Source organism: Semicossyphus pulcher, unplaced genomic scaffold (genome assembly GCF_022749685.1).
Source record: "Semicossyphus pulcher isolate SPU_LCO1_2020_fin unplaced genomic scaffold, fSemPul1.0.p SCAF_6, whole genome shotgun sequence".
Classification (NCBI taxonomy): domain Eukaryota; kingdom Metazoa; phylum Chordata; class Actinopteri; order Labriformes; family Labridae; genus Semicossyphus; species Semicossyphus pulcher.
Genome location: NW_027211737.1, coordinates 22,257,012 through 22,276,664, shown reverse-complemented (window position 1 = coordinate 22,276,664; position 19,653 = coordinate 22,257,012). Strand labels below are relative to the sequence as shown.

Below are 19,653 nucleotides of genomic sequence, written 5' to 3'. Positions count from 1 at the left end.
TCGTTTCTTTGACTAGTATGGGCTTGATGATTCCTGTGAGGTTGATTCGCTCTTATTTTTTTAAACACGTCATCGCTCTGAGTCTATCGCTTTCTTTGGCCTCCAGCTCAACATTTTTATGTCATGCTGCTTCCGCCCAGAAAAAACGGTTATGGTCGACTGAAGTTTCTGATGCAAGAATGCATTTAGGGCTTGTCCTCTGTGTGCTTGTCCTTTCTTTAAACTTCTTGTAAATGTCAGGGGTTTTGTAATGACTCCAAAACAAGACAGTTTTTGATACTTAACTGTTTAGAGATAAGCGGCCAGTTGTCTCATTGACCAAACAACGCTGATTTCCTCATTTCATTTAAAACACACTCAATAACTTCTTAATTTCTCGCCACCATGCATCTGTACCACTCCTCCCTGGTTAAGCCAAAACAATCCCTAAAAAATGTTCCCATCTTCAAAGGATTAAATAACTCATCACTACACCAGACATGATCGAAATGTGCATTGATTGAAGCGAGCAGTGCAATAACACTGAAGTAATGCCATCTATTTAGGAAGTTAACCAGTGGAAAATTCCTGAGTTTGCAGAACTCCAAACTTGGCAGCGTCCCAGGAAGTCATTTAAGCCTCTAACAGCACGCTGAGATTAGATCCACTCATTTTAAAATGAAAAATGGATGAGAACGTTTCGGGTTCATTGTCTGCTCTGCTTAAATAATAATCATGAGAGCAGTGGCTGATTTGATGTGAATGTATGAAGAGTCCTGGGACAGCGTTGTCTGTGCGTGTATTTCCGAGCTGTGGATACATATGTTTTTGTGCTGCTGTGGCCTCCGCTGCAGACAGGTCAACTTGAAAACCCTCTTCTTCTCTTGTACACTCTTACGCAAGTGGTTTTCCCGTCTCTCCGGGCTCCCGGCTCTCCTCTCCTTTCCTCTGGCTGGCTCTTCACACAGACTGTAGGTCATTCACCTCGTGCCAGGGGAAAGCACGCCTGGGCAGGCCAGACTCTCTGTGCCACACCAGCCCAGATGAGGAGAGAGCAGGCATTCACGAGGGAGCTCAGTAGGTTATCAACAATGATCTGATTGCTGCCTCTGAAGAATTATTGGCAGTCAGAGAGTTATGTCATGCCTCTTGCCACTAACAATAACTTTATTTTTACAGCACCTTCACAGACAGAGTTCACAGAAAAGGAAAGAATGCTTTTTAACAAAAGAAACCCAAACATTAAGGCCTCTAAAGGCGAGACAAAATGAAGGTACTACGCAGGCTTTGACTGTGATTTGGTCATTTAAATTACAGCAGCTGGGTACTTTGGATAACAATGTTTCAGAGCTTCTATTTTCTCACAACTGTGTTGTTTATTCTCTGAAGTGTCACTCACTTTCTGTTAAGAGCCTCTGAAAAGCCTGTGTGGCAGACTACATTAGGTTTAAACACCAGACAGCCACATTCGTAGCATGAGAGATTTATTATATGATGTTAAGATGTAAAACAATCCCCTGCTAAAAAACATCAACATGCATTTTTTAATTCGACCCAGGCTGGTGGGTTTTGTGCACTGTGGCTTTGTCCTAACTGCCTCCTCTTACTAAACTATGAGGTTTTACTTGTATCTTTGTTCATTTGAGTCTTTAAAGATGGCAGCTGAAAACACCCATCTCCATCCCTTAGTCCTGCTCCGGCTAATGTGATGGGTCTCTCTGTTGAACTTCATGATTGGGCTTTTAAGCAACACTTAAGCAGCTGCTTTTCTTTTATCATGGAATGCAGGCTGTATAGGCGAGCCCACACTGGGTGTTTTTCTTACATTACAGGCCCCCCGCCACTTCTCTCTCCGCAGGGTTCAGGTGATTAGGGAGCCGATCTATGGCCTGATCTCGCTGCCCTAGTTGGAGCAATACGTTTGTCGTCAGAGCTAAGTAATAACTAATCTTGCATTGCATTAATTCAAAGTCTGGGTGCAGAGTCTAAGTAACAGCAAATGCTTTGGGAGAGCTCATTTAAATGGCTCAAAGAAGGCCCAATTAGCCTACAATAATGAGCAGTTTAACAGCCACGTCTTCATTATTTACGGGTTGTTTCTTCTAAAGAATTCTTCAGAGCTGCGTTTCTGTTTATCTGGAAGAAGTGTTTTTCTGTTTCTCCACCTGTAGTGGATACTTGAGCTGTTTTCTTCAGCCACAGATGACTATTATTTATGGAAAGTGTTGAGGTTTGAAGATATCTTCCCGATTTAGTTCATCCACAAACCTGTTTAAACTTGCTTCTGGCGTCTGTCCTGAGAAAACCTGCTCTCCTCTAACGTCTGACTGGATGTGTTTGTCAAATAAAGACGTCTGAAGGGTCAAAATTAGTTTTGTCAAAGGTGAAAATCCCTGCGGTAAGGCGATGAATTATTTATCCATGTAATGAGCTCAAATGCTGCGTATCGTTGACATTAAAAAAGACAAATGGCTGGCGGGCTGATGAGTCATTACAGGGGGTTCGACTGGCAGTAGGGTATATCAGTAATCAGTGGCACAGATGAGCTGGGAAATCCAATCTGCTAATGGGCTTGATGGAGTGTGAAATGTTAAAGGGGAGGCAGCATCTCGCTGTGTGCCCTTTGCATCTGGCTCTCGTTTTGTCAATAAGATTGAAGCTGTGGTGACAGTAGCTCGATGTCTTGATGAGACTTCAGGCTTTTATTGAGAAATAATTACTCAAATCTCCGTCTGTAGCTTGAGACTTCACCAGAATCTCTCCTCTAATTATACCTCAGTTAACTTTCTGAAATGAGCAGATACGCCGAGTTTCTTTTCCCTCTGCTGCTTCGGACTCAAATTGCAGCGTTAGGAAATGTCAAGGTAAGCATTTGCTGAAGAAATAACAGCTGGTGTTGTTTTCACAAAGGACAGAGGTAGCATATTTACACAAGAGTCCTGCATAATATAATTCATCATTCCTCAGCCTGGATTATGCATTTCATTTTCTCCTCAGTTTGTCATGTTGAACGAGCTTTGCTGCTTTTTTTTCTGAAGGATTTAAACGCTCAGTGTTCGGAGGGACAATGATTCACTAGCCAGCATGAAGGCCAGCTGCAGAATGAAACCTGAAAAGTGATACTTACACTGTCATCAAATGGTAATCACCTTAATGCAATACACTATTGGCCTCCATTGGAATTTAAATGCAGCGTTTGTTTCCAAACACAGGCTGTGAAAGGCGGTGCCAGGGTATTGTGATGCATCCCAGGCTTACATATTGGCCGGGCTTTCTCATCCCTCATCATTAGGTCTTGTATAGGGAAAGCTTGTCTAAACGTCTCTATAAGCACAGCGAGGAGTAAACCGAGGCCTCGCTGTGGACCTGGCCGTCTAAATATAGGCCGGTGTTAGTGTCTGTGTAGGCTTAGTATTGATGTTTGTGCAGGTTTCAGTGGCAGATGTCGTGGTCTGGTATCCACGGAAGGAGATTTATGGGAATAGTCCTGGAGTATTTGACACCGCAGAGGTCGAGGATAGGGCATTACACGAATCAATGGGATTAATTTGATTGAGATCTCATGTGTAATCTGACTGGATAGGCTGATTGATGGGGGCAGACTGAGATGAGGAGGATTATGATGGTTTAGATTAACTGAAAAACATTCAATGAAGGGGGTGTCTGGACATTTTCAATCCAACATTTCATCAAAACTCTCCGTCACGTTTTCATTTTTTAATCTCATTAGTTTGTGTTTTAAATACACATACATTCGCACTCCATCTTTAACCCCCTCTTTTTGTTTTCTCTGGTTTAAAAGGGGAAGCGTGAGCTAGATAAACAATTATAAACCCTGCTATGATATAACCGTGCTGCAGCTGTTGTAATTTAGGTAATGAATAATGTTTGGAACAAGATGCAGCACTGGACTGTAATGATCACTTGCCATCTGCCGCATTCACTGGTTTTTTAATCTACAGTACAACACACGAGTCTCTCTCTGTCATATCAGCACAGCGCTCTGGATCTAGATGAGTTTATCACCTTTCTCCATAGCCTGTCCTCAATCCCGGCCCAGAGTTGTGCACAAAAGATTCCCTAAAACCGTGTGTCTGTGGATAATTAAAGCCAGGAGACAAGGGGATTAATTCACAATCCCTGCGAGTCTTTCCATAAACCTGCAGCAGCGTCTCCAGGACGACTGCTGTGCCCGGGGGAAATGAGTCTTAATGCCGCCGGGCCGTGCATTTGCTCACTTCAATCTCCACTGTTGTCTGAGAACAATGACACTGCGGATTAACCGGCCAGCCTTCAGCACAGCGGTGCAGATTTGGGCAGAGAGCGCAGCCCTCTGTGAACCTCATGGGGGTGGGAGAAACCCTGCACCTCGTTATTTGCTCACAGTCTGCACATAAAGCTGCTAATATCTGCAAATTGACACTACATGTGAAAAGAAACGCCCGCCAATTGTTGCTTAATTTTCCTCTGTCAGTATAGAGTGAAAAAGAGTTTCATAGAATTGTTTTGAACACTTTTTCTCAGTGCTTACGCTCTGTATATGACAGCAACTTGGATTTAATTGTTTCAAGGAGTGCCTGTTCTTTCCAGCTTTGCGCCAGTTCTGAGAATCGATCATAAAAAAAGTGAAGATAAAAGAGAAAAATGTCCTTCTGTAGTCCGCCCATCCGTCCTATACTGCGCGACATCTGGAAGCTTCCCCTTATCAGCGGTGCTTTTGGCAAAGGCTGTCAGTGTGAGTGCTGATTGTGAGTGCTCTGCTTTGTGTCTCGGGGATTTAGTCGGAGGGAATTAGTGTGTTTTGCGAGCACAAATTAGAGGATCCCTCTGACCTCTGGAATTTAAACCTGTCCTCTGTGCGTGCCCTGTCTTGCCATCAGTGATCTACACCTTTTTCTTATTGCTGCCATTAGCCTTTAATCCCAAACACAGTCGTTCTGCTGCGCAACCTCAATGACCTGAAGGGTGGAAGACAGGCCTGTGTATACCAAGGCTGACTCCAGATTGTTTTAATAATACTCTTCTGGTGAATAGGGATGCATGCGTGCCAAGTGTTTTTTTTCTTTGTTTCTATTGTGCTTTGTATCCATTTTTCTGTAGTCTCAGACCTCTGTCAAACTTTATAGCAGTGCTGTAGATAAAAGAGATCTGCTTTGGATGTTTTGGTCGCACGCTAAAGGGGAACAAAAGCTATGCGTTGCCTCAAAAGTAAATAAAAGTTGATCTACACACAGCTTGTATCAGGGTGACACAATAGAGATAGAAATATTTAACCACTGTAAATCATTGCCATTAATTCAAGCGTTTAGTGGTTCCCCCGCTTCCTTCCCCTCTGGGTCTGTCTCCCCTCCACCACACTAACCTCCAAACACACATCCAGAAGGCTCTCATTTTCTCTCTGCTCCACATCTGCCTTCCCTTCTCAGAGCCGCTGTTTGGGCAGAGGGGATGTGCCCTCCTCCTCTCTTCTTCCCGTCCCCTCTTGTTGTCATCTCCTGTTCAGACAGGGATTACAGTACCAGCCCTTTAACCCTCTCTCCCCCCTCTGCTTCCTCCAATACCCCCCTCCTTACCTTCCCTCTCCCACCCTCTTCTGCATACAAACCGGGTCATAAATTCTTGAGACGTGCTGGTGTTAAAAGCCTGTAAAAGTGAGAGGACCCCTCGTCTATCCTCCACAGAAATGGGGCATTTAGTAAGGAATCCCATAAAGCACATTCCCATAAAGTGGGACTGTTTGGTTATTTTTCCCTCTCCTTGGCCTCATTAAAGAGCTATTACTTGTTCAAGGTGCCCCATATTACTCCATGGAGGCAGTGTCAGTGTCTCAATGTATCATATATGATCCTTCTCATTAACTACAGGCGCCAGAGCGCGCAGTGTGAATCTTGTAGTGTGGGAACATCTGGATTAAACATGGTTTAATTAATCACATCAGCAGGCAGGTTTTTGAGTTCGCAATCTCTCTTCGGTGCACACAGCATCGTGAGCCACGTGCAATATGTTGCTTACATTCCCTCCTTTAATTTCAGTCCAGAAAAGGCAGCTGTCCTGTGATCCTCACAGCTATTTCATAACTTCTTTACGACTTTCTCACAGTAAAAAAGAAGCATATATTTGTTGGTGTGTGTGTGTGTGTGTGTGTGTGTGTGTGTGTGAGCTCTAGGCCTTCCACAAGTGCTTTGACTGGGCCTCCATGCAGCCTTACTCAGTCTGAGCGGCAGGAAACGCTCGAGGCACCAGGGCAGCTCACACTGATGCTCCATATTGTGCAGTTTCTTTGCAGTCGTCTGACATGTACCGTCTCTGTTTGTGTCTTTCAGCTGCCTTTCTGGGAGACATTGCCCTGGATGAGGAGGACCTGCGAATGTTTAAAGTAGACCGAATCATAGATTTGGCTCAGAGGACTGTCTACACTGTTAATCACACAGACACAGGTAACACCACCGCTTTAAAGATCACAACAAGAGGAGAAAATTCCTCATTAGGTCACTGAAAGTGTTTGGTTTTCTAAAGTTAAGGACACTTCACTCTCTTACTGTATCTCTGTCAAACCTCTCATATCCTCTCCAGCGGAGAGTCAGCACCTGTCAAATAGCAACTTTGTGTTTCTCACGAGCTCCTTTTAAATCTTTACAATTGTAATGGCATCGCTGCACGTTGCTACACCTGTATCACCATGTTTGACAGTAATTGCCGGGCTTTCTCAGGTAAAACATTCTTATAATGAAAAGCAGTACTTGAGCAACAGCTGTGAGTCAACAGAAACCGATAGTCTTCACAATCCTATAAAGTACAGGTGAGCGTGATCCAACATGAACGTGCATGTAGCTGTCTGTGCTTGAATGGTTTCAGTTTGCTTTTTTTCCCCCAGAGTTAATGAGCATGCTGAGGTAAAGAAAGATTCAGAGGATTAAAAATACATTTCAACTGCTCTTAAATTATCCACTGCAGAAGATTCATTTCAGACTAAATAGTGACCTCTTTGGCAGGGACTTAAGAGGAGACTAAAGGCTTCAGACTGTGTGTACACTCATCTCTAAATATCAATTTGTCCACTTGAGCTGCTTATTCACTGCACATCTAATTGTCGTGTTGTGGAAGGGATACTGTAGAGCGGTCGTATCTCTGCACCTGCTTCGATCCGTTGTCCGCCCTGCATTAATCTAAGAGCCGGGACATTAAAGGAGCAGTTCGCCCCTGTTAGTCAAAGCTGGTGTTCTCTGTAATCGATAGAAACAATAGTATTTGAAATTGGCGCCACAGCTGTGGAGAAAGTTGTACAAACAGCTCGTGGTTTTACACAATCTACATTCCTACAACACCCAGCGTGCATTGCGCCCCTCCCTCTGAAAGGAACGGCCCAGTGAGAGACGCTGGAGCGAAATACTACAGTTTCACTGCCGGCAACGGCTCAGAGCGGTACAGAATCCAAAATACGAGAATATACCAGTAAATCTTCAGGTCTGCAGTCTACATTTCAAACTTGACGATTTTGAACGAGACACGACATCGGAGGCAGGCGTCCTAGATTGAGGAAGTGTAGTTTAGTGAGCTCCCTGGCCTCTGCCAGATGACGTGTTTTACGTAGTCTGGCGGAGGTTTCCCAGGGCCCGTTGGAGAAGCGGATAGCGTCCTCCAAAGGCACAGAGCCAAATTGCAGGTTTTTTATTTACCATAAGGGCATTAGCTCCCCATGAAAGCATGATAGGACTGAGGCTGAAAATCGGCGAACTGGCCCTTTAAGTTAAATAACACAACAATAGTATTAATAAAACCTTTAACCCTAAGAGCGATTTCCTTCCCATTAAGAATTAAGGTTGTAGATTGAATCATGTTATTGTAATTAACACATCTTCCACAAGTTTTGTCTCCCCAGCACTCTTTCTTATCAGTAAGCCGAGGAGATTTGGCTGTTATCAGGCTTTTCCTCAACACATGCATAAGTGTGTACGTGCTAATTGATCTCTGCAGGCTGCTAAGATTTAGTTCTCCCGCAGGCTGAATTTCAACAGAACACATTGTCCCAGCTAATTAAAACAAACTCCGAACCGTGGCCCTCGCATCTTAATCAAATTTAGGTTTAAATGCGATGAGGGCATGTAGGGTTGTTATGGAACAAAAGCCCCTGTGCACGATGTACCGAAACCAGATGTACTTGTTTTTGTTCTTGCTGTGGTACTTATAGGATAAAGAACGACTTTATTGTGAAACCAGCATGTTTTGGCTTGTGGCCTTCATCAGGGTCACTCAGGTGATGTTTCACAATAAAGATGTTCTTTATGCTGCAGGTGTTGCCAGAGTTTTGACCTCCTGAGTTTTTCACTTCTCTATACACAATTGAGGCGCCGGTAGATCTAAACCCTAAAGTTTCTTCAGCTATAATATAAAACTTGGCAAACGATAGAGGTATACAAGTTAATAGGTTTTTTTTATAAATGCTAAATGAATCATTTAATAAGTTTTTTTAGGATTTGGCATCAGTGTGCTGCAGGTTTCTGCAGGTTTTCATTAAAGTGATTTATTTACATGAGCTCCTTCAAACTGAGTGAAATCAGCTGCTGAGTCTTTATGTGGAAAGAACCTGCAGTTGCCAATCTTGATCCTTTTTATTGGGTCAAATGAAAAACAAACTACAGTAACAATCAAAGGGTACAACAGAAGAATTTCTTTTTACATAAATGTACATTTTATAACACATTTACGCTGTATGAACTGAATTTCAACCTTTCCGTATTTTTCAGTCTCGCTCATCTGTCTGTTTTCTCCCTGACAAATATTTACTTACCACCGTTTAAGTGGAAAGAGTCGACTTTTCAGGAAAGGATGATGTAATGTAGCGGTCATCATCAAAAGTCAAACATTTATTTCCTTTAAAGGTCAGAGAGTCTTTAATGTTTACAACGTTATTCCTGGCTGTGGTTTATATTTCAAGTTAATGGTGTCTCTGTGTACTTCACCATATTCTCTGCTAAAAGGGGATGTTGCTGCAGGAAATAACATGCTGAGGCATCACTTTCCTTTGCTGATGTGATGAAATCCTTTATTAGATAGTTAGGGATGGAAATCTAGATGTTTGTTTGAGATATAAACTTCATGGAAACAAGAACAGATTAATGTGACACTACAGGCTCTGATTTATTGACCTCATGGAAAACTTATAATAAGAGTTAAACCAAAGTTATAATTTCACTGGATGAAGCGTTTCTATTCTTCTGCTACAAAGCGGCATCATTCGACGAATCAACTGAACACAAACAAAAACATATTTATATCTGGGATGCACAATTTTTCCCACAACTGTTCAAACATTTTCTGTAAAATGGGATTATATCTGACGGAGTTCAAACAGCGGTTATAATTGCCTCGATATAAGTAATGCCTGTTCTGCAGCATTATGGAGTACAGTAGGCTGATTGTGTGCTTCAAATATGGATGTGTCTTATTATAATCACCAGGTTTAGGTGGGAGCTTAGTCTCCATGGTTACTCTGCATTAATGTGTGTTTGAGTGACATTTAAATGGTGAAATTAATTTGAAAGAAGAAAGAAATCAGCTTCAGTAAAATCCCTTTGTACAGAACAGGACAAACATTGTTATTTGAACAAATGTCTCTTTAAGGGAGTAAATGTAATTTCCTGAATGAGGAACAATAATTAAGAATTTCTGCATAAAGTTTTTTAGTCTCAGGATAAAAAGTCTCTTTTGTGCTCTGAAGAACTTTCCAAGTGTGAAGCGTATACGCTCATTATGAGAGTGGTGTTTGCCGCTGCTGCTGCGTCAGACACAGAAATTAACTGAATCTGTTTTTGTTGTCTTGATTTGAAAACTTCAGGATCGACCAATCAGAGTATCCAGAACAGGCAGGGTTCACGGCGCAGGAAAAGAGCCGCCACCTCCAGACCCGAACGTGTTTGGCCTGAAGGTGTCATTCCCTATGTCATCAGCGGAAACTTCAGTGGTAAGTTACACATCGTTCACTGATCCTACCAGTGAGAAGGAGTCGGTTGGGATGTGATTCATGTATCATAAATAATCCAAATTTAACATTTATACCCATTTAAAGGTCAGTAACTCTTAAAATTATGGTTGTGTTCATAATGTCAACAAAACAACACGTCTGTCTTCTGTAACGCAACATTTGACCCTTTGAAAGTGGAAGTTGCTGCAGAAAAAATAGTGATGAAGCGTTATGAATAACTGAAACTGATTTCTAATTCCTCAAAATGAAACAGGAAATAGAGAAATGCTGTGCTGTAAAATGTCATCGAGTCACGTTGACTTAAAAGACCGTTTATATGATGGGAGTTTTTGTGGGTAATTGCTCTAAAGCAAAGTAAAGTTCTATATAACAAATAAAAGATTACGAAACTTGAATCTTCAATTATGTCTGAATGATGATGGTAAACATCTCATTATGCCTTCCTACCAGTCCAGAGTTAAAGCCGTCTGCTCTCTATTCGTCTCTCCTTTTCTATAAAGCGCTGTGTGTGTGTGTGTGTGTGTGTGTGTGTGTGCGTTTTCGTCAGCTCCACTGATCTCACCCGCTCTCTCATCCCATTCAGGCAGCCAGCGGGCGATATTCCGCCAAGCCATGCGGCACTGGGAGAAGCACACCTGTGTGACCTTTATTGAGAGGACGCAGGAGGAGAGCTATATTGTCTTCACCTACCGACCATGTGGGTAAGTCAGTGGGGTTTTCAGCTCCCACATGAAGGAACTGAACAATGGCCGGCCTCTGTTGAGCCTTCGTTATCTCCAGCTAATTATTTAGCGCCTAAGTTCTGGTCCTCGCTTCCTGCTCGGCAGCCTTTCACCATTGTTCGTCCTCTCTGTTCGCGGCCTCTGTGTGAGCTGTTATTTCAGCCCCCCGCAGACCCTGAGAGAGACAGACATTCAGTGGACAGGAATGTCCTCTGTGCCTCATCATCACTCTTCATCAGTCACTGAGAGCTTGTGTCATGCTTGATGTACAGGATTGCACCCAAGGGCGAGACTTCCTCAGCCTCTCCATAACCCTGTGTTTTTTTTTAACAATCCACTGGAGTTAGTCTCAGTGTCCACTCAGCATTTCTTCTTGAGCAGACACTCAGGGGAAGCTCTGGTTGTGGCTCTTGTTGTTGCTAAGCGACAATTGACAATCTGCTTGGACGTTGAGAGCTTTATTTATTTTATGATAAAATATTTTTAGATAAAAGCACTTTCTGCTGTTCGGAGCTCAAACCAGCCCAACCTTTTAATTTCAGGTTGTTGTAAAATGAGGTCAGAGCTTTTAGCAGCAGTATTAGAGAGGTTCTCAGGGGACGCACAATCCTGAAATGTTCCCATGTTTTAACCTCACACAGATTTAGACCACAAGCTGGAACCATTATGTCATTACACACAATGTACCTCTCCTACTGATATGCATCATTCAAAACAAACAGCTTAACAGAGAGCGGATGCAGCTCATGAAACTTAATGTTTTTTTTCCAGCCAACTGTTGATAGCCATTTTTAGCCGGCCTCTGGAGAAACAGGGATGACATTATCCACGCAGGCGGCAGCGGTTAGCAGTGGGAATGCTTGACTCCGCTGCATATTCAGCAGGCCCCCATCTGTCCTGTGCAAAGTTCAAGGCGTGTCTCAGGAGAGCCTGGCTGGGCTCACAGTAATTAGAGAGCGGCTGTCTGGCCCACAGGGCAGCGATGTGTGTGCCCGTCCTCCAGACTCCCACACTGAACCTTTCATGTCACGCTGAGATGGAGCGCTGCAGCCAGCCAGCTTCCACCGTCACTCTCAGCATTCGCATTGGCAGGCGGATGAATGAATGTCACTGCTGTATGTGTGGATGACGGGTCGCCTCGTTTAGCTGTCCTGTAAAACAGACTAGAGGCTGTTAAGATAATGTCGTTCTCATTACAAGAGCCATTATATATGCGCAGAGCAGGATGAAATATAGGCTAGCAGACATTATAGAGCCAGAGACACATTCTTTCTTCTTCTCCCCTGGGAAATCTGACTTTTTCTGGCCTCCCGCTGCAGTTTCCACTCGCTTGTTAGTGATTTTTTTTCTCATTTAGTAAAACATGAAGTCCAGTGACTATATTTTGACTTTGTTAACACTACTTCTCTATGTGTGCGTCTGGTTTCTGATTCACAGGTGCTGCTCCTATGTGGGTCGTCGTGGAGGAGGCCCCCAGGCCATATCCATCGGGAAGAACTGTGACAAGTTCGGCATTGTGGTGCACGAGTTGGGTCATGTGATCGGATTCTGGCACGAACACACGCGGCCCGACCGAGACGAGCACGTCAGCATTATCAGGGACAACATTCAGCCAGGTAGGAGCGCAGGTCTCTCAGCAATAATGTTGGAAAGATGTAGTAAGAGACAAAATAATAAAAGTCACACAGAATGGTGCAGATAAACACACAAGAGGAGTTTCCGCTCATCCTCAGCCTGCAGATTTCTTTGAAACCAGGTGTTTTTAAAAGTGGTAAACCGCATATAATCATGGCATTGTCAGTATCCAGGCCAAATGCCAAATTTAAAAACTTTAAAAAAATTTAAAAAATTGAAAGTTGTAATCTCGAAGATCGAATTTTCGTTCTCTTTGGCGGCACCTATAGCGAGAAACAGTAATTGTGGGAGCGCACTTCCCAGATATCCAGACAGTGTCGCATGTGTGACGTCCACGGTTGGCTCTGGTTGTAACTCTTGATTTTCCTCGCTGACAGTCGCTTTCTTTTTTAGACTGTTTGCCTTCATCTGAGCGACGAATTTGTTTCTTTTTCTTTGGATTTTCACTTGAAGTTGTATCTGTAGTCATCTATCTTTTCTGTGTTCGTTCAGCCATAGTAGATGACGGTTTACTTGCTACACTTGCACAGACCGGAAAAGAAGCCGCTTAGCTCTGCCTATCCTCTCTAGCAGACCAACCACTGCTGGGTGATGGCGTCACTGTATTTTTTTCCGCGAAAGTCGCCACAGACACCCAGTCCATAATAATACTATATACTGCAAATGCAAAGGCTTTCATCAGTGGGCCATAAGCTCAATCACCGTTGTGTTACCTCATTTTACAATAGGTAGTAACTTAACAGACATTTATTTAAATGAAAATCTTTATTATACCTTTTAAGAAATAAAAAATCCCCACCTTTGTCTGACACTAACGCAGGTGGCTTACTTGTATCTGTAGCCTCATTGTGTGATTCAGACAGAGTACAGCTGTATTCACCTCTGACATACATACATAAGGTTGCACAGTATGACTCAGCTTCATGTTCCAACTGTTCTTCTCCCCGTTTCCGCTCACAGGGCAGGAGTATAACTTTCTGAAGATGGAGCCGGGGGAGGTGGACTCTTTGGGAGAAGTCTATGACTTTGACAGTATCATGCACTATGCCAGGAATACATTCTCCAGGTAGGAGCCAAGCCAAGTTCCACTTCATGCACTCCAGACATAAGAAGTAGTTTTAGATCAAGTCAGGCCGAGTGTGATCAAGTGTTTCCCTCTCTGCTGCAACCTTTTAACCCATCATCGTGTTTTCCATTTCTGCTTATAGATGAGTTTTTTTTCATCATTTTATGACTACATTGATCTGTAATGCACCAGGTCTGTGTCTTTGGGCAGCTGCTGAGTAATGTGGCACGATTCCAAACGCTTGAGAAGAAAGAATGAAACACTTAATTCCCCTCAATAATAAATCACTAGAAGACTAACATGTAGCCTGAGGACACAAAGACAGAAAAGGCTTACTGTTCCTTGAATGTCTGTCTTGGATGTCTGGATTGTTTTCTCACTATCAGAGTTTAAGTACAAAGAGGAAGAAGTGGTTGCATTGGGAAAAGGTGGGTCTCTAGTGGGTATTTACAATAAAGCTCCTACAAACGCTACTTTTCTGAACAGCTCGCCTCCTCTTGTCTCGGTTTCTGTTGGCTGAAAGGTTTTGCTCACATTTTATGGGGCTTTATGAGACTGGAGAGCACAAGTATGATTTATGTAATATTTGGATATTTGGAGTAAAATGCGTATTGCTGTATTGGGAATTAAGAAAGTCAAAAAATAATACGCCTGCATGAAATAACTTGTAGCAACAAATCTGACGAGTCCAATTCCCCTCTGATTATATCCAGAACAACATCTTTTACACTTTACAACCAACACAACCTCAAAGCATTTTGTCAAAATTATTAAAACCAAGCATTTCTCACAACCTTGCATTGATTTGTGTAGATTTTTTTAGAGTAAAAGCCAACTCTTTGCAGCCATAGTGAAAGTGCCAGCTCCTTCCCACAGCCTGTTCAAATTAAGGCTCCTCTCCTCGGTTCCTGCTGCTCTTGCAGAAGCAGCAGCTCCAGTAAAGCAGCACCAGTCCTGCTCATACTGCTGAGCTGGCCCAGCTACAGTAGCCCTACTTCGTCATGGCACAATTTCTGCACACCTCTTTCAAGGGCTGTGTGAAGCTTCTTGTAAAAGTTGTGCCTGAAACTATGAACCGCCTCATTATGCTCCTAATGGCCCTTTTGAAGCGGCTTTGATGATTGGTAGCGTGATGCTCACCCGAGGCCGCTGCAGGGACTCTGCTGCGAAGCCTTCATAACACCTTCAGCACTCAGGTGTTATAATAAATACCTTCTGAAGCACAATTTAGGTCAAACACTTATAATCTCCTACATATGGTAAGGAATGGACTAGTGGAAACATCTGATGCTCGCGGGCTCTGTAAATAGATTCATGTGACTTTAAATTTGTGTATCTTAGACTTTGGACAGTAGATAAATAAATAGACAAAAATGGCTGAACCGTTGAGACCTGTGTGTAGCCAAATTTGGTATTGAGATGTTAGACAGTGGAAACATGCTGCACAGAGGGACTTGTGTTTGTAAAAGCGGAGCTGTGAATGTGTCATACTTATAATGGCACATAATTTTGTCGCCAGCTGACCTCATTCAGTGCTCCCTGTTGGATGCCACAGGAAGCCCTTCCAGATGTTGTGCTGTCATGCAGAACTTCACAGGGGCGTCGGAGGAAGGATCGTACTAGAAGAATCCCCATGACGAACACTGTCAGTCTGGGCTCTTTACTCTTGTCATCTTAGGCTGCGTTTAATCTGAAGTGTTATTTACCAGCTGGGTGACTGCAAAGCCAAAATAGACCTCTTGGGAGAAGTTGATTCAGATTTAGCTCCTGAGTCATCACTGTTTTATCAAAAGCTTCGCTACGCTCGCTGCAAAGTGGCTTTTTGACAACCTGTCCGTGTACATTAATTATTTTGAACTACACATAGAGTTGTATAAATACTGTGGTTACCTTCAGCTGCCATGTGCAGGATGTGACCTCCGCTTTGTGTATGCATTTTGACCCTTGCCTCTAATGCATTGATGAACAAAGTGGGACAACTGCAGGAGCAGTCACTTCAACTGTGCAGCTTTCTACCTACAGCATGAATAGTTTTGACAGCCACAAATCCAGAGAGGGTGTAATGTGATCCATGGGCACAGCACGTCAAAGAGTCCTGACTCATTACTACCTCACTCTGATATGAGAACCAGCTGTTAGCTGTCCCGTTGTTCTGACTCGTCAGCTGTATGTATTTTTCCCCTTTCCCCTCCATCAGCTTTCCCATGCCCCGCGCGACTCACTCAGTGTATGGGCCTCTTCCCAAATCAACTGCCGTGCTCCTGCGGCAAACGGATTCTGGGAAGCAGAGAGGGAATCTTTGTCTAACGGGAGGCTGCAGCTGGGTGTAGGCCAATGTACAGAAATGCCTGTCTGGGCCCTGTGCATCCAAACTGTAGGTCAGAAATGCACCTCACACAGTATTAAGCTGAAATGCTGCCCTGTGTATTGTAAATGAAAATATTAAAGATAGGACACAGAAAGGTATACGATAACCTCTGGTATGAATTGAAACATCCTTTTGGTGAGCTGAACAAAGTCCTCTGCAACTGATAAATTGTTGTTTGTATTTGCTAAAAAAGAGAGGTGTTTTAGAGGACGAGCTTATCTCATATTGGATTTCAGTTGGCTCAGCGCTGAAATAAAGCACATCCATTTAGTAGATTTCAATCTCAGGTCAAGATTTAGACATCCTGATCCTTTAAATTTATGGGCACGCACGCTAGCTTGCTGCACAATCGAGCTGGCCTGCCTTAAAGTATGTTTACGTTGGGTAAGCTGTCCTCCTCCCTGTCCTGTTTTCACTTCAGCTCTGACTCTGTTGCTCTCTCTTCCAATTCGTGGAACCGTGTTGATCAATAAGACTGTTTAGACATGAGGGAGGAACGGCTGCCGCTGCTGGGGAATGTTTCACAGAGCTGTATAAGCAGACAAGGGGCTCCTGTTAGCTTTTCACAAGTCAGTCCAACCACTCTCTTTTTTTCCTGGAGCCCTGATTGGCTGATACCTGTGCCAGTGTCTGTCTTTGTTACCCCATTATTAGCCGGGCTGTTTGCTCGGTGTTTGTACAGTAAATCACCGTGGGAAGCCAGGGCCTTTGCCGCGGGTGTTGTTCGGAAGATTTCATGGCTTGTCTTGATGTTTTGCTGTGTCTCCTGGGGACAAGCAGGCCTGATCCCCTTTGCTTTTTGTCTCGGGCGTGTTACCCGACCCACAGCTCTGCACGCCCCCCACCTCTGCTCCAGAGATATTTTTCAGTGCTGGTGCATGGAGCGGTGCCAACTCAAATAGAGACCTGCCAGTGTGCCCTTTGTCTGCACTGACACCGGCTGCAGTGACGTTTTTCACCCACAGCCAGCATACGGGCTCCTGGAAGCCCACAGACAGACAGACAGACAGGCAGGCTGAGTGTAAACTGTTAGCTCAGGCTGCTCTGTTTGCACATGCCTGGCGTTGATAGGCATGTCACCATGGGAACGGCCACGGAGCCAGGCCGTTGCTCGCCAATACTTAGAGGAAAATGGAGATGATAAACTAGCAAAGTGTCAAGTGAGACAGCAGTGTGAAAAAGAGTCTCTCTGCTTTGTTCTGTCTTTTTAAAGCGACGTCGAAGCTTCACCTGAATGTTTTTATAGTTTTCATCTCAGACTTCAAACAGCACGTGGCTGTTGTTCACTTTCATGCCTTTTAAAGCTCATGCAGTTTATTATGATCGCTCAGTAACTCTGGATAAGAGTTTAAGCTCCTCGTTTTGGTCCATCTGTGAGGCAGACGTGTGTGTGAGAAGAATGATGTCAGCATTCACTTCAGAAATGGACCGTGTGACCTCTGACCTCAAGGCAGGACTGTGATAACCGACCGCAACTGCCACATCTGTTGCAATTTAGCCTGAGATGAGAAGATTGGAAGAATCACAAAGTAAACATCAGTGATTTTTAAATTTTTTTTTATTATGACATAAAATGAAAGCAGATTACATCAGAACCACATGCAGACACGTCCACACACTCTTACATTTGTGTGTGTTGATGGGATGCGGAGGATCAAGGGGCAGTTAACGTTCAGGTTATACATTTTTTCAATTTTAAATGACGTAACTTGAGTTTTTGAATATTCATTAATACATATAATAATAATAATAATAATACATTTTATTTATAGGCGTCTTTCAAAACACTCAAGGTCACCTTACAAGGCAGAGTTGAAAACTAAAAGCAATGCAATAATAAATTAATAAAATTAAATTTTAAACGTATAAAATGTACATTTTAGTGTGAGGAAAGTTTAAAAAGATGTGTTTTGAGATGCGATTTGAAAACTGAGAGAGAGTCAGTGATACAGATGTCTGGTGGGAGGGAGTGCCAGAGGTGGAGGGCAGAGCAGCTGAAGGCTCTAAACCCCATGATGGTCAGGCGTGTGCGAGTGGTGCAGTGAGGTGAACGCAGAGATCTGCAGCGATAGAGTCCCTCATGCTGTCTGCTTTAACTGCTGCCGCATCTCATTAAAAGCTTTCACTTTGCATGTTTTAGCAGGAAGAAACATCAGCAGATTTCATTAGATGTGGGGTTTGCAACAGTAACCGCCCGTGTATTTAAACCTTTTATGGAAGAAAATGCAAATCAGTGGTCTGATTTACCAGATTCAGATGTTTTTTATTAGCTCATCCAATGTAGCACAAACAATTTGCTCTCCAAGCCCCTTTTTTCTGTTCAATTTGTGAAAAAAAAAACAGCTATTGTGTTAGAAGCGGTTGATTAAAACTTATGATGGTGATAAAATTCGCACTGATTAATGTCTCTTAGCCTTTGACCAAACATGTTGTGCGGCATGTGTTAATTTTTTAAACGTGTGTGTGAATGCTTCCTGCTTTTCTGGGCCACATCAACACAAGTCTCTCTTTCTGACTCACAGAGGCATCTTCCTGGACACCATCCTGCCACGCTACGATGTGAACGGAGTGCGACCACCCATCGGCCAGAGAACCCGACTGAGCAAAGGGGATATCGCACAGGCACGCAAACTCTACAAATGCTCCAGTAAGACTAAAATGACAGATCCTGCCTGCTGTGGGTTTTTCCTGTCTATTTTTGCATGCGTGTGCAATAGAGCCCTGAGAGAGAGAGAGAGTCCTGATAGTGCTCACACTGGGTGGAAATAGCCACGCAGCCACTCTTGATGTGGTGCGGTTTCTTGGCTACAACGTCCGAGAATCTTGAGCTGGGAGGAGTGTAAACACTGCCCAGGGACAGGAAGTTTGTCATCACTGTTTCCCAGTTTGACCCAAAGAACAGCTGGGATCAAGTAGACAATGACGAAAAGGATTGTTGGGAACAACGCTCATGTCCAAACATCACAGCCTGTACAATGTAAACTGTGAGATGATACACTAAGGAGAGTTACATAAGCCTCTCCGAAACCCTCACTTTGTTTGTGCTTCCAGAGAGGAGACAGGACATTTAATGCTGTGGAAGTAAACAGAATTGATTGCATTAACAGATGTACATTGAGCACAGACCTCTGCTGAATAGATTTGATGTCAGACAGTTTAATTGTAAGTCAGGTCAGGACACACCGAGCTGTCATGGCGATGGTCATCAGAGCTGGACCAGCCGGTGCGGTTTAAACAGAGACGTTTTGGTGAAGATTCATTTAAGGTTAAAACTTCCGATCCCGTCTCGTGAGTAAGAATCTGACTGGATGATGTGAGTCACGTTGTGGGGGATGAGGTAGTGAGACTCCACATGCTCTTGTGGAAAAGAAGAATCCCTAGAGATCTCCCATTCATGCTTGCATTCCTGGTCGTGTTTGTCATCCCTGCTCTGTGAGTGCTTGTTAAAGGTTTAATAATTGGCAAACCTCTACGAAGCATTATCACACACAACTCTGAGCTCAGAGCTCCTCGTTTTATTGCTCACACACAAACCTCGGGGGAGGCGCGAACGCAAACAGTCGAGGGAGATGTTTTCCTTACTCCTGCTAAAAGCAGCCCAAGGTAAAGATAACACAGAGCTAATAATGAATTCATGCACAGTTCTCTAGATGGACAAGTGAAGATACAGTCTGCTCTTTATCGTTTCCTCTCCGTCTTAATTAAACACATCTTTCCCCCACTTGGCATCAGCCTCTCTCTGTCGCTCCACGAGGCTCGGTTTGTGTTTGGATTCAGTCCTCGCACACTCGCACACTTAGTTTTTGCCAGTCAAACTAAGGCTGTTTTTTTTCACTGGCAACACGTACATAATGCATCACATCCTCCAGAGGGCCGGGCTATTTATAGTGGGCCAGGTTTA

The 19,653-nt window shown here is 43.6% G+C and overlaps 1 protein-coding gene across 1 annotated transcript in view; it reads left to right on the top strand.

The window, feature by feature from the left end:
* Window positions 1–19,653, top strand: part of bmp1a (bone morphogenetic protein 1a) — a 30,548-nt gene that overhangs the window by 1,794 nt on the left and 9,101 nt on the right. Inside the window, exons 2-7 of the mRNA XM_069682898.1 lie at window positions 6,303–6,416; window positions 9,815–9,940; window positions 10,545–10,662; window positions 12,121–12,299; window positions 13,279–13,384; window positions 18,275–18,399. Of these exons, the coding sequence (XP_069538999.1) occupies window positions 6,303–6,416; window positions 9,815–9,940; window positions 10,545–10,662; window positions 12,121–12,299; window positions 13,279–13,384; window positions 18,275–18,399 (768 nt within the window). The remainder of the gene's footprint in view (window positions 1–6,302; window positions 6,417–9,814; window positions 9,941–10,544; window positions 10,663–12,120; window positions 12,300–13,278; window positions 13,385–18,274; window positions 18,400–19,653) is intronic.